The sequence below is a fragment of the Argiope bruennichi genome, chromosome 1 (assembly GCF_947563725.1).
Source record: "Argiope bruennichi chromosome 1, qqArgBrue1.1, whole genome shotgun sequence".
Classification (NCBI taxonomy): Eukaryota; Metazoa; Arthropoda; class Arachnida; order Araneae; family Araneidae; genus Argiope; species Argiope bruennichi.
Window position 1 is genome coordinate 18,846,389 of NC_079151.1, and position 16,978 is coordinate 18,863,366.

Genomic DNA, 16,978 nt, shown 5'->3' on the forward strand with positions numbered 1-16,978 from the left:
AAATTGTAATTCTAATACCCATAATATCTAGTCCTGCATTCAGTGATTAATATTTGCTCAATTTATCATTGACATCCTTATTCAACTATTTTTTAGATGTGTTAAAAGGAAATTTGAAAGCATGATAAACCATATCGGTTATGTTAAATATTTAAAGAGTTTCGTCTTATTTTTCTGAGTTATTGAAGACCATTATGTAAAGGAAGAATATGTGCAACGATAAAATCTTGAATTTGTTTATTCGGTCATTTTATTCCTGTTATTTCATTTCAAGATTGAGAAAACTGTCCAGTCACCACCTATCTTAAATGTCCTTTATCTCAAATAGCTTAAGATCCCTATCGGTCTAGTTCACTGACTAGTTTAGATATTTAGCAATCTACTATTGACACATTTTCTTTGTTCAAAGATCAAAGATATTGCTGTATAGCTTTGGTCCAAGTCTGTTGTAAGTTCATTCCTCCCTATGCAGTTCGAGATTTAGAGGCATGAAATATCTTTAAGCTTGTCATAATCATTTTTAAAACTTGCGGAAAGAAGTGAGAATTTTTTCTCGATCTTTTGAGGTCAAAGGACTAATGCAAAAAGAGAGGAATCAAAATGTGTAGAGTTACTTTTGGATCCATTATAGCTACTCTTTTTATACTAGTTTTTGCTTTATGGATTGTCATCACAATTTTATATATGAGGGTAATGAACGAAGCTATTTCATTTAAAAATGATTCTCAATTATTTAAGCTGTGGAAAGACAGACCATTGGTGATGTACAGGAGGGTGAAAGTCTTCAATATCACAAATCCTGGGGACTTTCTTTTGGGTTCCAAAATGATTGTGAAAGAAGTGGGTCCAGTGACTTACGAAATGGAGTGGCGCAAATCAAAATTTTTCTGGCAAGATGGAGGGATATTGGCGTACAGACGGGAGACGATTTTGAAATTTAATCCAGAATTGAATTGGATCGATGAAAATGAAGTGTTTTACACTTTGAACTCAAAAATGATACACAATGCTGATATATCTGACCTGACTGACTTCGATAAAATGAAAGAAAAACAATTAATTATTAAGACAACAATCAAGCAATACATGCAAGAAACAGTGGACAAATCCCTGAATCCTCCATTATTACGAGAAATCTGCTCAAAGGAGGAATTCATTATGTTTTACAAAGGAGAAGAAAGTATCGAAAACTTGAATTTCCTTCAAGGGTCTGATGGAAAGGCATCACCTGATAATGAGAAATCTAATGCAGCAATTAGAAACAGCCTGGATATAGGTCCTCCGATGAATGAAAAAGAAGTTCGTTTCAAATATTTGGAGCCAAATCTTTGCCAGTGCATGATCTTCATTCAGGCTGATACCGTAGAAGTGAATGGAGTAAAGAATATTCGATTCGAAGTTGCTCCTATTGTAAATGGTTTCAACGACCTTGATCGTTCAGAGTTCTTCCAGGAGTCATGCAAAATACTGAGTGACAGCAGATGTTGCCCTACCTTTCCAGTAGTGCTATCTCTACCACACTTCTACTCATCTTCAGAAGCTCCAAATACCTTGGTGTCCGGACTGCATCCAAATGAGTCAATACACAATTCATTTATTATAGTTGAACCCATGACTGGCTTGACTACCTCTTTTGTCATGCGTTATCAATTTAATGTGAAACTTGAATTCAACAAGAACTGGGAGCATGTGCGAAAAGGTACTTATCCTTTGTATTGGGTGGAAGATTCTGGGAGTCCATCTGAAGAAACTAATTCGTTCCTTTTCTATTTTCTGAAATTGCCTTCTTTCGTTTTATATATCATGGTGATTTGGTTAATTGTCTATGTTTCTACTGGACTTTTAGTGTACAATTTTTCAGATTATTGTCAAAGCGCATCTCTATCTTCAAACGAAGAACAAGAATCTTTTATAGAAATTACCAATTCGAGAGACTACCATTCCATAAACGAACCAGAATTACCAGAAAAAGAATCCCCGCCTCTTTTGAAAGCCTTTCCAGGTTATTCTCGATGTGCTGAAATTTGATGTAAACAGAACACATTATTTCATTTGCTTCTAGATATTAAATAATAGGAGTAAAATTAATTCAAATCAAATATGTTGCGGTAAGCACTATTTCACCATTTTTATATATGTGTTAATATTGTTTCCTTCGATTGATAAGATGATAAATTGTAAAATCATATTTTTGAACTATTTATTTGGGAAGGAAATGATACTTTTTCTGACATTTTATCATATGTCAACTAAAGATGATTTTTTTTAAATGTTCAAGTTCCCTGTTTTAATTCGTTTTTAAGACTTCAAAATAATGTTCTTTTAAAAAAATGTTGCGTCAGTATATTCTTAGTTTTCCCAAAATAATTATTATATTATCATTAAATTTGCAAATGGTTGCGTAATTTTTGTTTATTTTGTAAAATGAAAATTAATCTGTGGAATTTTTCCTCTTTTAAATGGAATTTTTGATGAACCAAAAAGTTTCAAAATTTTCATTTCAATTAAAGCACAATATATTAACATAGTAATAATATATTGCTGCATTCAAAAGATTCGATCTGAAGAAGTCATAATTAACCAAAATTTTAAAAATCATATATATTTAAATACTGATATTAGTTTTTATTCTTTATATATCTATATATTTAAAATTGATTATGTAAAGATTAAAACAATAAAATCCATCATGAACTTGAAAAAACTTTGATGTATCTTGGGAAATGTTTGATTTATATGCAACGAATAAATATTAAGGATTTAGAATACATGTAACATCTAGTAAAAGCCTTTTAGAAGACAGTATAAAAATAGATTGATACAATTTAGTAATCGTAACTATTAAAGTTATCTTTATTTTTCCCACTGAATATGATAATAATTCTTGCTCTCCTATTATAAAAATGATGAGAAAAAAAAAGAACTGTGAACATAGCTGCTAGTTAAGGCAAAAATTAATTTAAAATATCAGTTCAGTAAAAGCAATATTAATAATTTTACAGCAGTCAGAACTTATTCAATTCCCAAATTTTATTCAGCCTGAATTATTAATTTCATCGATAGAAATTAAATTGCTACAAGCTAAGAAAAATGAACAGATTTCGAAAAGAATTTTTTTGTATTCGAATTTTTAGCTTACAAGTGTTTATCATAAGCTAAAAAATAACAGCGTTTAGTTAGAAATTGCACTAAGATTAACGGAATCAGCTTTTGCCACTTGGAGGAGGTCAATATCCAGAGCTCATGACAGCAGGTTTTTGTATATAATTCATAATAATTTTAAGAAACAAAAATGCATTTCAAACCATTAACATTTTTCAATTTGTAATTTAAATAAAATTATTTGATAATTTCTAGGAAGTTAAATATACATTAGTGATATTTATCTTTCAAAATATAGTCATGTTTTGAAAGCTTCGGAAATCTGTCGAATGATAATGATAATTTTGTGTTGAAATCTTTTTACAATTACATGTGGGGCTTATGCAAAATAATAAAATGATACAATATGTTGGAATTATGAATTAATTATTAGCCCCAACAATTAGAAATAAAATAAAAAGAAAAAAAAAATTTGATACTAAAAATTTCAAAACCTTTTGATTTTACTATTCACTAAATATATGAATGAAGTAATAGTATTCATGATCCAAATTAATAGCTCTCTTTAATGAGTATATTTTATTTTTTGAAAAATTTGGAGTTCTAAATTATGGATCAAGTATGTAAAATTTGGCATCGTGAAATCACATTTAATAAGAGTCTATCAAACTCTTCAAATAAATGAAAATATAATTTAAAATTTAAAAAACTATATTAACATATAATTAAATTCGATAATATTATTAATTTTAATTATAAAATAGCCAAAAGATTTTTTATATAACATAATATAACTTTTCTTTTTTCTCACCTTTATCCATAATTTTTTGTTTAATATTAATTTTTTATTTTATCCATTCAATTTCTTCTTTCTAATATATCATTACTTCATTCTTTTTTTTTATACACATGAACATTTGGGAGCGCTGAAAATTTTTAAGTCATAGAAGAGATTGCAGACTAAATTTCAAATCGATGTCAATCGATGTTTCAGATTCTTTTTCTGAAGCTCATACCAATGAGACGAATGAAGTATGTGATGTATGAATTTGTTAATTTTACAGCTTGAATAAAAGTGTGGCGAATTGATATGACCGAGGATAGAACCTGGAACCTTGTGGTTCGTAGTCCAGTAACATTACCATGATACAAAAGCAATTGCTCGAGCAGCGTAGCTGTTAACTGGTTTATAAGCTTTCACCACAGACAAACCATAATCACGTCCGGGTCACCAATCCGCCACATTAGTGACCTCGGACGATGAACCTTTAACCTTCGTACAGCTGTTGTGGTGCCATCTACTGCAACCAAAATCGTCAGACTCACTTGACGCAGCAACCACTGAACCACTCAACCACACGCACTCTCCATAACACTTGGCGTACTCAAATGGGTACAGGCGCATTAGAATCAAAAGCTAATACATCACCACTCAACAGCCATATCGTTCGTCTCAACTCCGACTCACTTTAGGGAGAGTCTATGGTGAAAGCTTATAAGCCAATTAACAGCTAAGCTACCCGAGCAATTGCTTTTGTATCATGGTCATGTTACTGAACTGCGAACCACTAGGTCCCAGGTTCTATCCTCGCTCATAATAATCCACCACAAAAGAAACATGGTGAAAATTCATAAAAAAAATATATGAAATGTTGCGAACTGTACAGCCAAAAAATAATTTCTGGCGTGGAAAAACAATTTATTTTCAGATAATAAACTGTTTTTCAATTGTCTTCATCTAAATATTTTATCTGTGAGGGATTTTGACAGAATAATTAAATGCATTTGAAGGAAAATCCTTGCCTTAATATATTGAAAATATTCAAACTTCGGATTAAACATTTCATCTTAATATTTTTCTCCTGGTATAAAATTATTCTCTTTTATGCAATCAGTTTTCATACTTTTTCAATTCTTTTTTTTACCTGTTTTTTTATATATATATGATGCATCGCTTGCATGAAAATGTAAAAGTTCGTTTATGCATTTAAAGTAATTATTTGATCCTTAAACAATGTGCACAATTTTATACGAATTATATTCTTCAATCTATCAGCCTTCATCACTAAATCTTCGTGTCTGTCTTTTAAATTGTTACTAAAACGTTACTTCTAGAGATACGAAGATTAATATTTTGGATTACTTTTTGTCACAATAGCTAACAAGTTAGCTTAATAATTAAAATTTAAACTAAACCAATTTACAGATAAATAATTTTATAAAATAAAATAATTTCTGATATAATGAAAGCATAAAAAATTAATTAAAGTAACTCCTTGTGAATAAAAGTATAAATGTTTTCGAGCAGTGAAATTCGAAAAATTTGTGAGTTCTTTCCATAGATTTTCGCGATATCATTTAGACGAACAATAAATTTCATGAATCTGCAGTCGTGAATGAATGAATTTTAAAATGTTATTACTCATACGCAACCCTCCTCTCCTGAAATAGTAACGTTGATGTAAGTTGCAGTGTAAGTAAGCAGGTTCTCGTTTCCCTGATTTGAAAAGTATTGCTATGGTTCGAACTATCTTTACTCAAATGATGGGATGTACCTCCTACGTGGTGTTTATATCTCAGTAATCGATGCCCCGTAGGACTTTAACCTCAATTACTCACTGCCGTGATGATGTCAAGTAGGGAGGGGATGATTGACCTTGAATGCTCATAATCTCCCTCTTATAATAGAATTTCGAAATTATAAAATTGAAAATATATAAAAACTATTTTGCATTTGTGATAAAAATTTAGATGAATTTAATTCGAAAATCAGTATATGAATAATATAAATATAACATTTTTGTATCGCAATTCGAATACATATCTATGAGGATGATTACATTCTGTGGAGTTCTATCTGCATTTGAAATGAAATAAAATAAATCTTTCAATTTGTGTTGGATAAATTACTCAGAATATGTATTATGTGATGTTTACAAACAAGAATAAAGATTTTATTAACAATCGTTATTTTTTTCCCCCAGTTTAGAAATATTTATATATTTTTTTTCAGATTGAGTATCAAATGTTTTGAAATATAAAAATCATTTTAAATTATTCGTAAATGTTTTTACATGTTTAGATTATGAAATATCACTATGTTTTAATTCTGATAAAAGCTTTGGTATATTTCTTATAATATAATCTATTACCTCTGCATTTAGCAGACTCAAGGTTTTAGGATTTGTTAGGTTAACTTCAATTGGCTTATTATTACATTCTTCAAAGAATTTATCAGCACTTAACTCACTTGCGTAGTGAATGGGCGCAATGAATAGAGAAATTCAAATTCGCTGTCATTTTTGATTTCACATATTACTTCAGATGTTATTTTGTTAATTTAATCAGTTTAAATTCACCTAGAATTGTAGTTGGTTCAAAAGTTTACGATTCACCATTTCACGTTTCACCTGCAGATGATTTTTTAACGTGAAGCAATTGATGAATGCTAATTTTTTTTTCGGGGAGTTTGGGTTTCGAAATGAGCTTTTTAATTCTTATCTCAAACTTTTCACTTTATTATCAATCTATAATTTCGTTTCCATTTTATTTTTTCTAATCATTATTAAAAAAAACTAATAATAATAATTTCTTTCTGTTGAATTTTGTAAAAAAAAACACAATTCCAACTGATGGAAAATATTCACAAAACTAGAATTGATCTGAAAGCTCAGATGTCGTACTCGTCATCTGAACGCGACTCAAAATTAAGAGGTCCTTTCCAAAATAGCCCTAGTGTTGCTTTACAACGGGACGTCAATATAACTAAACTAAAGTCCACACATTAACAAGTAGTTGGTGCAGGGATACCAACTCTTTGTTAGTATCAACATGAACTTTAGCGTGTTTAGCTGTATGGAAATAGGACTGAAAATTATTCAAATTCCAATTTGTCAGAAAACTGTTACCCTGATTGTTGAGGTATTATTGATTAAAGGATTGGGTGATGCTTAGCCAGCATTAACTATGGGCAATATTTTATTTTTCTGACTTAATCTTCTATCTTACTTTTACTTTTTTTAAATTTAAATATAGTCAGGTATGTTCTTTTTTTGTCTGTTTTTTTATTAAATTAATTTCTTTTTATTGTTCTTACATTTAGCCCTACCAAAGATTCTCTAAGAAGATTGAGGGTTCCTTTGACAGTTCGCTGATTTAAATAATCCCCCCCCCCCCAAAAAAAAAAGATCTCAGCGTTAGATCACATTGGTCGCGATTTTTGACTACAATGTTTCATCTTGCACCAAGTCCGCGTGAAAGAAGAATGCGACGCCCTCAACGAGGAGCACTGTACAAAAATTATGCTTCGCCGTCCTGACATTATGATAGTACATATTTTGGTAATGGACAATTGTCAATGCTATGACGATAACGCACAAAACCCGTTCTTCACATTTGTTAGAAAATTTCTTTCTCAAAATCGCAGACATATACTTTAGTATGTTCCGGAATCTCATTACGCGGTTTTGTTTGATTTCTGGTTTCCAGGATGATGAAAATATTCTCGAATAAAACAACAACAACCGACACTTCATTGCAGAAAAGACATCGCAGCCTGAGACAATTACGCACAGTTCCAAGAGGGAAGCTCCAATGCTGTTCTTATAAGTAGCAGAACTGTTGGATAACCTATGTATTTATGTGAGTTAAAAGCTCTGTGTATATATGTATTTCATAGATTTCCCTGCCAAAATGTTGTTTCATTTCGCCTAGTGTAAAAATATTTAAAAAAAGAAAAGTAAAAGGAAGAAAATAATAAAAATGCCCTTAATTTTTAATTTACATGACAAATATGAAAACAAAAAGGATTAATTTCGAGCAATTTAAATTTATTTTGGAATAAATTATTTGAATAATTTTTTATCCTATTTTTAGAACATGAAATTTTTTTTGCATCTGAATTCAGTTTTATTTATATTTTTTTTACATGTCTTAGTACATTAATGCAAATTTCTGCTTCTAGCGTAGGACACAAGAGATTATGTGCAGAGAACTTACACAATACAAAATGATGTAAAATTAAAAAGATATCATTTAAATATTTTAAGCAATTGTTCAAACCAAATAGATAATGAGATTCAAAACCAATCCAACTGGGAGAAGAAAATAATATTTTTGGAACACACTCGTTTCAACGAAAAAAAAAAATTCCGGAAATTTTTTTTAAAAAATAATAAAATATAAAATAATGAAAAAAATTTTAATAAATAAAAAAACCCCTAAATTTTCTGATTTGGATTACGTCAAACGAAAAGACGCCAGCTGAAAAAAAATGTCTGATCGTTGATTTGTGAAAAACTCTTCCTGATTAATTCATCTTGAGATTTGATAAGGCTACACGAAAACATTTTCATCAAGTGCCAAAAGATTTTTAATGAAGCAAAACACTTTATTTGAAATATTCTTGAGTAGTATTGCGTAACTATTCCGCCATTAATTTAAAACCATTTTACGAATAATTTAATTCTAAATTATTTAAATTTTGATGTAAATTGTTAAAATACATGATAATGCTTTTAATTATAGATAATGTACAAGTATTGAGGAAAATTCATTGTTTGTCACTTGAAAAGTAGTTAAAATTATATCTATTATGAAATTTTACAACGTGAAATTCCATTAGCAAGAGTATAAAATACGATTTGTCGATACTGATAAAATCATAAATACCAATATCTAAACTGATAAGAATTCTTTTTATCAGGCAGTCCTGTCAAATCCGGTTAAGTTGATATCGTGTTGTTTTATCTATGTCTTTTTAAGCCGTGAGCTGAGTTAAACGCTTTAATCAGAAAAGGCATGAATGTATCGACTGGGCTATTTCGTTTGACAGAAAATTATTTCCTGTTCAATCATATTGAGAAGTTAAGGACGGATTAAAGATTCAAACAGATAAACAGAATTTCTTTATAACGAATCTCATGATTTCTAAACATTTTCTTACTCTAATATAATATATTTATAAATATATAAATAAATATTTAATAATTTTCATAAATATTTTTTTAGTCTAATATAATAAGGAGACTGGATGTGAAAGAAAAATCCCAGGGTATCCAATGTCTGGGGGCATCCTGCTCCTGGGAATTATATCAGGGGGCTGGTGCTCCAGGTTAGGTCGGGCGTGGAACTAACAACTCAAACTCGGGAAAAAAAAAGTATTGCTAAGAAATCCGAAGAAAAAGACTGGAAAAAGCTTGAGAATATTACGCTTTGGGACATAAAATATTCCTACATTGTATTTTATTAATGGTCTATATTTTTTTCTTGGCAAAAGACTTGAAAACTATTAAGGTGACAAACTGCAAAATCTTAGCCAAGAATATAACAGTCTAGAATGGAATTCTAAGGAAGGTCAGGGTCAATCCTGTGTTGTCGCGCCAGTAAAGAAGAAAAATATAATATTTTGAATGATTTTAAACTCTTAATTTAATTCAAATTAATTTCCAAAACTTTATCTTAATTTAGCCCATATATATTCTCTTATTTCCTGATCTAATTCTATTTTCGGTTTAATTAATTCCTTTGTAAAAATAATGCGCCATCAGTACTACGTATCAAATGAAAATGATACTTCCATTACCCTTGTCAAATTTCAATACATGTATTCCATTGGCACGTGGCCAGAAATCCTATGTTATATAAGACTAGTGATCATTTGCTTCGTTCCTTTTTGCTTCTTCTAACTTCTGCTTTTGTGGCATGCTGTGGCGGACGTGGCTTGTACGCGTCTCTGCTTGTAAATAATTATGCCCGATTCTCTATGCATTTAAAATAATTTAGAAGAAAAAAAAAAAGAATTAATTCTCTAGACCTAACTCCTGACTCGTTTTTGCCATTTTTACTTTCTCGTACACGAAGTACAGAGAAAGTATAGTAACCATGAAAAATTCAAACTGGGGATTTTGACGAATCTCCACATTTTACACCTCCTTGAATGGAGAATTTCCTTCTAAACCACCTTCCTATCTTTGGAAATTGTCTCTCTATCCATTTGTTTGTCTGTGACAAAAACACTTTGAAACAGATAATAAAATCCAATATCCGATCTTTACACCAAATTTAGATTTCAAACAAATTCTGAGCAAAATCCATCTAGAAGAAGTTTATGAATCCAGTTTTTCAATCGTAAGTTAACAAGATAATTACAAACCAATGAGAGCAAGATGAATAACATTCGGTACACGGATTTAATCTGAATAATGTAGATACTTATCAAATTTTAAGCCAAATCTGTCAAGGGATTGCCCTTCCGTCGCACTGTATTTTAAGAAGTATGTAAAAGCGATAATTTAAGAAAGTAATGACGTAAATATATCAAATTTGGTATGGAAATGTATGACTACAATTGCAGTCTTGTATCAAATTTTTCTTCCAATCGTTTGAAAAAAACATATCTATGACACAAATTCGGTTTTTTGATACTTTTAACTTCATGCCAGGGACTTTCAAATAACTTGCAAAGGATCATATTATAGATGAAGTAAAAGCTGAAAGTTAATGTTTCTTAACCATTGTACGCCAATGCCATATAAAACGTTCTCTTTAATGATATGCTTATTAAAAAGAATGCGAGAAAGTTTTGTGGTGGCAACTCCCATTGGTTTTTTATATGAAACCTAATGATCCCTAAATATGTCATTAAAGATACCTGCATTTCCATTTTCTTCTCCTTTTAAGAGCTTCTTCACTGTCTATTCACCACGGGTGAAAACTTTAATATAGATTCGCAGCTACAATCACTGCACAGATTTCACCAATTTTTTTCATATGAAAGCTCATGATCTCCGGATATGACATCAATGGTCGCTAGCCTCCAGTACGAAGCCAGTACGATAATATTTTTCGATATATGTCGTAAAATAAGACTTTAGTAATGTACTGTATCTTCGGCAATATTTTAATAATTTATATTACCTCTTCGAAAACATAGCTAACCAATCAGAACGCTTTATGTTTATTGTTAAAGCATAATTAAAAGTAACAATTCTCTTTGAAGTAATGAGTTGAAGTTTATTAATATGACAAAAATTATTATTTATATGGTGGAAGAACAGCTGATTTCTGGAGGCGGCTTATAAGTGTTATTTACGCCAATTGATTTTTGTATAATCAATAGCATGTAAATTTAATTTTATTGTTGTTTCACACACACACACACACACACACACACACACACACACACACACACACACACACACACACACACACACACACACACACACACACACACACACACACACACACACACACACACACACACACACACACACACACACACGCAGTTTCTTTCTGCTAATAATAAACATGTGAATAAGAATATGTCATTTTGCTATCTTTCCTTTTGAGGCACTTTATTTTTCAAAGCAACGAAAATTTCTTGTTTAAAATTAAATTATGAAACAAGAATTTGAATGAAGGAAAAAAATTGGAAAATCGGAACTATTTTATACACTTATAAATTCAGACAAAAGCTTTTCTATTTTTTCCCTTTTGTTCCTTTGCTTTTCAACTGTTATTATGAATATAATTTTCGCATATAACATATACAATGGGTTCAGTACGCAAATTTTTTTTAACAAAGTTGGAAAGGAGTATGTCGTTAGAAAATATGAACACAGTGCAAAAATAAATTCGTAGAACGATATTTTTATTCGAATGTAATTCACACATATTTAGAAACTATATGAAGCAATTGGGTGCAATTTAAGATTCATAGAATATCAACAAAATGAAATCTTTTGATTTTACCACACAATAAAGTATATTATATTTCTCCGCTTAAAATTTATTTTTTGTCAGTTTTGAACATAACAGATTTTTTTGACAATAAGTTAAGGAAGATCGAAATCATGAAATCATAAAAAATATCTGCAGGAAGAAATATATATATATATGAATAAAAATATGTAATTATATATATATATATATATAATATACAGTACTCCAGCTGGCATTACGAACACCACTCTAGAGAGTGGTTGATTTGTTTAAGTCTTCGAATATTTATAACTTTCTGATAAGGTGTAATGCCACAGGAAATTCTCCAGAAGACTCTTCAGAGTTCGCTTCCTAATAAAATGGAATAGAAATTTTAGCAATTGGCTGATATCTTCATTTTTGCAACCAAATTTTTTAAGTCACATATAATTGCCAAGTTTGTAGCCAAAGTTGGAGACCATTGAATTGACATTAATAATTAATTTCTGTAAATAATTATTACAATAAGACAAGTGTACCAGGGAAATGATATTACAATTTGGCATTACCATCATATTTATACAGACTGTGCATTCCACTTGCGAAGATTTGCGTGCATATTGCAACAAAACAGTCTTCAAAGAACCGAATGCCGATTGCTTTTTCTTCTTTGCTTAGTGACTTGGTTCTTAATTTACAAAATCGAAATGAATCATCTTTGGTTCAATCACATTGAGATATGTAAAGTCGCTTTTAGAAGTATTAACGTATGTTAAACTCATTTACGTTTATGCGTTATTCATCATTTTAAAGAAACGATTAAGAAGTTCTTTTTTGATGCAGTCAACTATATTTTTATACCTAAAGCTGATGATTCAAAACCATGTATTGGAGACATGTTGTAATTGCAGAAGTTTGATATTAATAGCTTTCTTTGTCTTTTATACGAGAGGCTAATCTGTTAAAAAAATTTAGCGAATAAAATTCTTAAACTGAATTAAAAAAAATAATAATGATCTTTCATAAAATAATCCTGATTGTTACTGTGATAATAATAAACTTCAAAAAATTATATTTTAGCTTTTAGAACTCAAGGTATTTGAAAAGGAATTGTAGTGTTTTGAATATATTTTTTCACAAAATCATTATCAATCTCTTGTTAATTAAAAATAAAAGGACGCCTTTATTGAAAAATTAATGTACAATATTATTAAAATAGGTGAATTAAAAATATTTTAATTTGTCTGAAAATTTTCTAATATTGTTTTTAGGTTCTCCTAGGATCAAAATAAAAAAAAAAATTCTAAACCTAATGACTTTTCATTCCTCCATCTCTCTTCAACTTCAAGCAAACAATTGCGGAGTAATGCTTTCCAAAGCATCATGTTTTAAATATTTAGGCTAATTTGGTTTGGCTGGCTGGCTAAAGATTTATAGATTTTAAAACAGTTAAATATAAAGAAATCTAAAATATTCAAACAAAGATGTATCCAATTCTCTTTCGTTGGAATCGATGCTCTTTTCTTACGATAAAATTTAAGTTGTTGGATATAATTATTGTGACTGGTGCTTAAAAGTTCGAACTTGAACAAAAGACGATTTAAAATGTCGAATTTACTATAAATTAATCGAAATTCAAGCATCATAACAATTAGGTCGTGCAGATTTTGAGAGCAGCAGAACGTAGCAATTCTTTGCAAAATTATATATATTTATGACGTTTTATGATATAGAATATGATATGAATACTTTATAATGATAATTTAAAGATATGACGTTTCTGATAAACAAACAAATGGAAAGCTTTATGATAGTGAAATATTTCGATTAATATATTTTTCTTTTCAAAGATCAATGCATTTTTGTCATTTAGCAATTATTTTTACATTATTTTTTTTATCTCTGTTTAATTTTATATTCCAATCTTAGAAAATATATATTTATAGCTTTTGTACCACTCGTGCGACGATTAAGCAAGAAAATTTCTGATAATATTTGGAGTCAAAGTCTGCATGCTCTTACAAACATGGCTGAACTGTTTGATCTTGTAATCTTTTCAGAGAATATAGAATATTCTATTTTGCTTATCTGTTATTTATGATTCTCAGTTATTTGAAGCACCGGTTGAAGCCAGTTTTTATTTATTTCTCACTTCATGCTTATTCTGTTTGTATTGATAAGGATTTTAGGATCAATCCTTTCTATGAAAACCGATGGTGAGCCCAAAAGTAGTTCCAGTTATAGCTCCTTCATTTACTGACTGCTACTTTACTGATTATTCTTTATTTACTTACTATTCTCAGTAAATAAACATCAAATATGGAAATGAAAATCCTTCGGTTTAGTAATTGGTTCTCGTTTCTTTGATGGGTAGGATTGGGTATATAGGATTGAGTTATCCTCACTCCGATGATGAATCATATCTCCGAGTGATAAGTGGCGTACGAAACATACCTTTATGAGGGTATTTTGCTTTCACCACAATACCCGCCTTTAATTTCGTGTTGACCGATTCAGACATTCCGCAGGCTACAACATGACGTTAATAGTTCCATTTGTGGTATCTTGACTCAGCAAATTTTTGCTAATTTAGACATTATCGACAATTAGCAAAAAGAAAAAAAAAATTAAATATTTATTCTTATTATCATAAATTGCGTAGGCATTTGAAAAAGGCAAAGAGAGGATGAAATGAACTTTCTCTTGCTTAGAAAATTAGAAATACTTAAATTCGTAAAACTGAATGAATCTTTAATTTTGTGGGAATTTTCAACCAGCAATTGTAGCTTTATCCGAGTATAGAGTTCTTTTAAATTCATATATAGTATTGTGTAAGGAGAAGAGGGGAAGAGATGATGTGCATTTATTTTACGAATTTCAGCATAAAAAAAATCAGATCTAAAATTTAAAAATAAATTCAAATTAATATTTAGTAAATTATCGTATTATGCATTTCGATTGAGATGATAAATTGTTCACCTAAAAAAGCTATTTATCTTTGAGGGAGCAACACTACATTTCAAAATGATTAAAATGAAGCAAATTTTAATTTTTTATCGATATTTTAAATTTGATTACAGTTGTTGAAATTACAATAGCGAATTTGTTTAAGTAAAGAACATAAAATTATCATTTACTTTCCCTCCTATCAAAGTTTCCTAACCAATGGATCATATTTCACCATTTTTCACACACTTTATATTGTTCTTGATTTTTTAAAAAAATTAAGAACCTAAGCAATTAATTATTAATTAATCAATTTATTTAAATGAATTTTGTATCTATATAGGAAATCTCTTATATGTGTCTCAAAAAAATCAGTTTCAATATTTTGTAATATATATTTTAATGAAAAATTAAAAATTAACCTCTTAACTGGATATGACGAAATATTTCAATGTAAAACGAATATAAGTTAATTACTCGTTTAGCAGGTTAAACAACGTAAAAATAATAACTATTATTTTAAATTCTATTATTATTAAAAAGAAATTACTGTAAAATTTCTTTTTTCTAATTTGTCTTTTTCAAAATTATTGTACTTACATAAATATAGACCAGCAGGAATGAAATTTTATCATCAGATACATCTAAAACATCAGCATGTATCAAAATTTCAATAATTGTCGTATTATTCATAAAAAGGGAATTCGAAAATATTATTAGTTTCCTTATTGTGAATAGATTGATGAGAAATGCATGATTGCAAATTTGTATAAGAGTGTGATTGCGAATTCTTAAGATTTCTACTAAACATAATCTATTATTATCTCTTATCGTGTCTACTTTCTGTGAGCCTTCATGTCTGAACAGCAATAGATTTAGCAATAATATCCTGTTAACGTGCTGCCTCAGGGGTACCAAGGTTAAAGTCTCTTGATAGTTGTTGCAAATTAAATGATAAGAGAATTTTGTAATGTGCCTCATACATTGAAATATATTTGTTCTTTAACACACAAAATCTCTAAAAATCAAAATCAAAAGTTATTTAGAATTACCAATATTTTAAAATCATGAATTTTTGGAGTCATATTGTTTAAATAAAATAATAATTATCTCAACATTAATTGATAAGGATTAACTCAATCTCGAGAAATCTATGAGTATTTGAGTTTCTATAACATGATGATTGATTTTTTTTTATTTTAGTTATAATGTTTAAAATAGTTAAAGCTGACCCTAAAGGCTTCATGAATAAAATAATATTAGTTTTAACATTAGAAATATAACTATTGAAAGGACTTATTTTCTCTATTATTACGTGAATTAAGACAATTAAAGATTTAAAACTTCATTTCAAATATTACAAACATTACAGTAATATTTTGCATGCTTGCATTTAATAATGAATAAAATGATCTGGGAAAGGGAAAAAGTACTTCATTTTAAAGAACTGAAAACTTTGTTCGTTTCTTCTAGAGGTTTTCTCATTTACTACGAAAAACGTATGTTGAAGAAAATCAATTTTTTATAATGTTTTTTGTTAACATTTTGCAAAATGTGATTGAATCAGTATGGATATCTATATAAATAACTTGAACAACTGATTGTTGAAGAAAGTTATTAATGTAAAAGCCCCACATTTTGAGAACTCTCTATGAAAAATATTAATTCTTATTACAATAAAACATGAATTTTCTGATTTGAAGAAAATGAAATATTCATGAAAAATTACATGATAAATTCAATTTTCATAAGCTGACATGTTCAAAGTTATCAAAATTGAATAAAAATTTTTTAAAAAAATATATATATATTAGCAGAGAAACATTATTGTCTTTGAATCTACCCTTATTGTTAAATAAACATTTATAATTAAATAAAAAAAATTCTTAGTTGCATTACAGTTAGAATAAATTAATACCTACAAAATTCAAATTCTATTAACATTCTGTTCAATTTAAAATTCATTGATTCATTAATTCAAATGCTTCAAGTGCTTTCCTTTTCTTCTCATATAAATAAATTAACAAGTAAAATATCCAACTCCCTTGAAATTCATGAAGTAATTCTCAAGCAATAGGAGATTTAATTGAATCTTAATCAAGAAGTCATTTCGAAATTATTTTGTTTTGCAAATCTGAGTGTATAATGAGCAAAACTCCTGCCATGATTAATCTATTGCTTTCAAAGGTATGAAACTCATAAAATAATTTTCCAAGTAATCTAAAAATTC

General features: G+C 29.0%; 1 protein-coding gene across 1 annotated transcript; it reads left to right on the forward strand.

Moving 5' to 3' along the window:
- Positions 1-436: 436 nt before the first annotated feature.
- LOC129981675 (sensory neuron membrane protein 1-like) lies at positions 437-2,359 on the forward strand. Its single transcript, XM_056092647.1, has one exon. The coding sequence runs from the start codon at positions 601-603 to the stop codon at positions 2,026-2,028; it is 1,428 nt and encodes a 475-aa protein (XP_055948622.1). The 5' UTR covers positions 437-600; the 3' UTR covers positions 2,029-2,359.
- The last annotated feature ends 14,619 nt before the right edge of the window (positions 2,360-16,978 follow it).